Source organism: Gavialis gangeticus, unplaced genomic scaffold (genome assembly GCF_001723915.1).
Source record: "Gavialis gangeticus isolate Ggan-Ray unplaced genomic scaffold, GavGan_comp1, whole genome shotgun sequence".
In the NCBI taxonomy this organism is placed as follows: Eukaryota; Metazoa; Chordata; order Crocodylia; family Gavialidae; genus Gavialis; species Gavialis gangeticus.
Genome location: NW_017729034.1, coordinates 85,717,141 through 85,722,812, shown reverse-complemented (window position 1 = coordinate 85,722,812; position 5,672 = coordinate 85,717,141). Strand labels below are relative to the sequence as shown.

General features: G+C 46.1%; 1 protein-coding gene across 1 annotated transcript in view; it reads right to left on the bottom strand.

Annotated features, from left to right (window-relative positions):
• EPM2A (EPM2A, laforin glucan phosphatase) overlaps positions 1–5,232 on the bottom strand; it is an 84,874-nt gene extending 79,642 nt beyond the window's left edge. The window contains exon 1 of the mRNA XM_019527487.1: positions 4,731–5,232. Coding sequence (XP_019383032.1) covers positions 4,731–4,992 — 262 coding nt within the window. The 5' untranslated portion in view covers positions 4,993–5,232. The remainder of the gene's footprint in view (positions 1–4,730) is intronic.
• Positions 5,233–5,672: the final 440 nt, after the last annotated feature.

The window sequence follows — 5,672 nt, the reverse complement described above, 5'->3', positions numbered from 1 at the left end:
ATATATCTGCAGCTCTGTATATCTACCAGTCTGAATATCTCCAGCTCTGAATATCTCCATCATTATATATCTACATGGCTATATATCTCTAACTCTGCAACCTGGTAGTACTTGGTACAGCTGGCTATGGTATGCTTCAGTACAGGGGCTGCCTGCCAGCTAGCTCCATACCTGGAGCACCCCCATGCCCCAGCCAGCCCCTCCACAGCACACTGACCAGGGAGAGAGCAGCTTTGGGCTGGCATGCTGACCCCCACGGCCTCCTGCCATCTGGAGCTGCTCCGACCCAGCTCAGCATGCCATAGTCCCGGCGCACATTCAAACAGCGCACCCAGGAGCAATAAGCTCTGGACTTTATTGCTTTGCATTAATTGCACATGTAGACACACTGACCTGCACTGCTCTTTGCCATGCCACAGGCAAAGCCTACCAAACTATGTTAATCTAATGGTTGTGTGACACAAACACAACTTAAGTAAAATGGAATCAGCATTTTAAAATACAATCTTCAACTTCTTGAAGCATACTTTCTCTTTTAAAAAAATTAACAAGAACTACTCTGCAGCAGCATGGTATTTCCAGGAGACAATTACAATTGTATGCCTTGAAGTTCAAAAGTCTCCTAAGTGCAGAGAAACAAAAATTTTAAATTTTCTTTATGTAGAATGCAAACCCTATATATTCTCTATGGTTTAAAAATAAACTGAAATTCAGTGAGGGAAAGTAAGATAGGCATCCTACATTGCTATGATGTTGGACTAAGAATCTAAACATAAGCCAGGAAATTAAAACTCTGTCAATTATGGTAGCAAACCACATGATAGCATTTTGTAAACTGAAAAGAAGGTACAATCCCAGTTTTTATGATTTGATACAAAGGTGAAAAAGCAGAATGTAGGGAGACATACAGGATGCAGTCATTGGAAAGTTATATATTTTAAATAGAAAATACTTCCCAAATTATTTGCTGTTATCTACCAAGTCTTCCATAGATATCACGTCAGAAGTAGGTCAGCAGAAATGTCTGACTATAGAGAGTTAAGAATCTTTCAAGTGAGATCAGAATAAAAATAAAGTCAGTGACCTTATTTGGATCACAATGCACATGAAGATTTCTGTTCTAAGGAAAAGCAAGCAGATCCTGATGCCTGACTTTAATGCTTACTTGTTTCTGTGACTAGAGAATCACACTCTCTGCCTAAATTTTCTCAAACACCAATTCATCCCAAAACAATGTTGTGGTTATTAGGTAAGTCTGAGTTTGCAATACAGTGCAACTAGGTAAAAAAGTATTATACACATAATATTTGTGGTTACTGTCAAGATTGTTAAATGTATTATTTAACAAATATAAGCAATTTAAAAGTATGTTAAAATAGTTTTCTTATCTAAAGCAGCTGCCTTTAACAATTCAGTATTATAGCCATGCTGTGTCCAATTTAACATAATCAGACAGGAGTCTGGCAGATTACAGTGAAGTGCCTCAGCTTCTATAATTCTGAGCTCCCCAATATCAAATCACATTTCTCACTGTGACTATGCCTTCAGAATATCTGATGTTTTCACAACTGGGTTATATTGTTTGTCCAAGAGCATTTTCAGTTAAACATAGGAAGTACTGACCATCAAACACAAGACAATTTATCTTTCACAATTTTTTTCTTAAAAGTACAGGCTAGAACATACTCAGTATACCACCCATTAAACAAGCATCTAAGGATAAGCTACAGTATCTTTATATATTTTGCATACAAATACGTGTTTAATGGGTGGTATATTGAGTATGTCCCATTTTGTACCTTTAAGACCAATCTGTATGAATGTATCCACTATCGGTTTCTAATGGTATTCATCAGCCAGCACTTTCTGCTTGGCTCTGAAGATGGAAAGCAAACTGAGGAACATCAGCCTATGATTGATCTTTTATAGTAGTCATCCAAGTCAGACACTTTTTCATCTTTTTCTCTGTTCCCAGCTACCCAAATTGTTAAGATCTTAAGTCCTAAAATTTCTGGACATCATTTTCCTTGATACGGTGTAGAAAGGATTTTGAGTATTTTTTTCTGATCTACTAATTAAAAGAAGAAAAAAAACTTGCATGTCAGATGCATGAAACTTTAACTGTGCTCCTCTATATACTCCACTAGGCCCAAATGGCTACAGGATCTCTACCTAAATTGGCTCAAGCCTATCACAGAAGAATGAGGAGAGAGATGTATTTTCCAATGGACACAGGTCTGCCTCACTGTGACTAAATCATCCTTCAACTTTTCATGAGATTCAGTAACACAACTGAAAAGAGGATTGCTCACTTCGGATCAGTGATTCTGAACCAGATTGACTTGAGATCCTTTCAAGGGTGCTGCAGGGTACACTGTTAGGTAGGAAAACATGACTCACATGATAAACTTAAGAGATTTCAAATAGGAATCCATAGCACTAAAAATATTCTGCCCTTTAGCAGTCTTTCTGGGTTCTTTCAATAAAAGAATTGCTCTATTATTTTTCTGAAGTCAAAAAGCAAATGAAAACAAAGAGCTGTGGCATTTTCGAAAGGATGCCTGGAATCCATTTGGGATACCTCAAGTATAAATAATAAGGTTTAGAACCACTGCTCTAGATAAACCAGCCTTTTTATTTTTGACTGAAATAACTCAGCTTCAAAATTGTAACACTTGCATGAGCACTGCTCCTACAAGGAGCAAGTCAACCACTGTCAGTATATCTGCTATTAAAATTGCCCACGCTTCCACAGCTTTCCCTTTCTTGTACAAGACCTGGGGCAATAACTTCAGACTGACACCAAAGCCAGCTCAAAACACGCAGCTTTATTTCTTGCTATAAAATGTGTAAACTTATAGTGAAAGTCTACCTATGATACATGCAGAAGAACCTAGCAAAGTATTATACTGAACTTGGCACCTACTACTGATCCTTTGGATGAGTGAGATATTTTGATTTCATAAATTAATTTTTCCAGGACTTCTGCAAAACAAAGATATTGTCAACACAGGTAGAGCATGCTGTGTAATTTAGTTGTTAAATGCAAGGAACTGAATCAGTGGCACATCTTATTTACATCACAAACAAATGTCACTCTCAAAGACTGAATGGTAATGAACTATTTTCTTTCCTCAGTGTATTTATTTTGCTTTCTTTTACATGCAATTATGGCAACTTGTTTTCCTCAAGCAGGTGCAAGTAACTCCTGAGATTTTGTACGTATCCCTCCAAATGTGCGAAGTGCAGCTGTGTTGTCCCAGTTCCTCTGTGTAAAGATTCAACTTTTAAGGAACTACTTAAAAAATGTAAAATGCAAAAAAGTTTTTAATCTAAAAAATGAATGGATGCTCCTTATTAAAAGAGTTGGATTCTTAAGTCGAACTTTGCTCCCTCCACTATCTATAGTGCCTATTGCTGAGAAAAAGATCAATTCGATTTTTCGTTGGTTCAGCAAATGTCAGGATACCCATTCTCTCCTCTGTACAAGATACTACAGTGATATTCAGTGAAATAGCCCAATTAACATGACAAATACTATGCAACACTTGATGGCTTTGTGCAGTGAGGGCCAACTTTATTAGCAGGCATACCACAAATTAGCCCCATGCCCTCCTGTGCCACTCTGATTCCCTTCCTTTACTAAATTTACTGCTGCGCTTCCTCTTCTCTGTGCTGTGCTCCCTACTGGATCCGCTGCTCTGCTTTCTGCTCCCTGCCCCATGTTTCCTGCCTGATCAGCCACTCCGCTTTCTGCTCCCTAACTCTATGCTGCCTCTCCGCTCCAATCTGCTACATGCCACCCCCTGCTATTATTCCTGCCATTCGTGGCTCCCGAGCCACAGATTGATCACACCTAGCACTAGCATGAAGTGGGGAAGGAGAAAGGCAAACATATCTAATTTAGACTGGCAAGAGAACGATGTCAGAGCCAGGCTTGATGCTCCTGGTGATGCAGCTCACCCGAGATGCAGCAGACTGTGCTGGTGGGGGAAGCTGCAGTTGCATGACACCTGACTGCACACCTGCACAGGGCACGGCTTTGGCATGAGCCCAGGGTGGATGATGGGTGCAGTGCTCGCTGGGCTGAAGGTCCTCCCTGCCCCTCTTGGCTTCCACCTGCTCAGTGGGTGCCAGAGCCCCACTGTGCACAAAGGAAGGGGCCAGCTGGACACCTCCAGCTGAGGCAGGCGGAGGGGTACCGTGTGGCTCACCTGCCCTCATGGGGGGGGGACCTGGAGGAAGACTGAGCAAGGTGAGACCTCCTCATAGCCTCCTCCCAGGGCAGCCCAAGTTCCACAGCGACATCGTCAATGGGGGCAGAGCCAACAAGCCACCTACCAAGTTGCACCTCATTTGCACTGTGCATATTCATGTATATGTAAATGTACTAGGTGAGGGCAGAAGGGAGCCTCCAGCTCCCAGGGATGAGGTCAGCAATGGTGGGGGGACGGGGCAACCAGCGACGTGCCAGGTGACACTTCATTTGCATACACGCAAATTAATGTATATGCAAATATATGTAAATGTACACGGGCGAAGGTATATTTGGGGGAGGGGCGAAGCAAACGCTGCCCCTTCTTGCTCTGGGGCGGGAGATGCCCCGTCCCGGCATTCGGTACCAGAGGCGGGGCCGTTTAACCGCCATGGGGAGCCACCCCGCCCCGCCCGTGACGCAGCACGTACATCACAACGGGAAAGGCGGGCCGTCGCAGCCGCCCCGCCCTTACCTTCCCAGGTGACGTCACCGCCTTGCCGCTGCAGGAACTTATACCAGAAGAGGGCGGCGGCCTCGTGGTCTGGCAGCGCCGCCCCCGCCAGCCACAGCGCCGGCTCCTGGGCGGGCCGCGGCGCTGTGGGGCGCGCCAGCTTCATGGGCACCGCGCGCTGGGGGTCCCACTGGCCCAGCTCCGGCCGCGAGCCGGCCACCAGCAGCGCCACGCCACCCTCAGTCATCCGCGCCGGCACCACCACCCCGAAGCGGAACAGCATGGCCGGGCCGGGTCTGGGACTGGGACTGTGGGGTGCAAACTCAGTCCCCTCGTGGTCGCTGGAGGGATCGCAAGCTCTAGCATCTTCCGGGTTGTGACGTCATGACGCAGGCGTCCCCAAAGAACGGAGACTCGATCAACACTACCCGGCCGACACGTGACTGACTGGCTGAGCAGGCGGCTGTATGTTGTGCGCATGCGCGGGGCTTGGATTTCACCACCCCGGCGTCAGCTTACGCCCACCCGCCGTTGCGAGCGGTCGCGGCAGCATGTTGTCCGCAAGCGCAGGGCATAGGCGCTTGTTGGTGTGCAGTAAGCGGGCGGCCGCCGGGCTGGTCGTGCGTCCTTGGTAGCACCCTCGTCCTCGCCTGGCACGTCGTTGATGTTAGGTATTTTATAAGGGAGGCTGCCTTTTTGTCCCTTTGGACACGGTGCTGTGGTGTATCCTGGCCCCTGTTCTGTAATGACTGACTTGGTGCACCCCAGCCTTATGGGCTGTGCGTGGCTCCTACCACACCTATACCATGCCCCAAGCCTCGCAGATGTACCAGATGTATGGTCACTCCCTTGCTGTGCCCTTACAGGCACCCCCTGGTTCATCGTGCAATTGCCTGTGCCCTCACGGGTTCCCTGGGCCTGTGTCAATTGCCTGCACCCTCCTGTGGACGCTCCCTGGCCTCT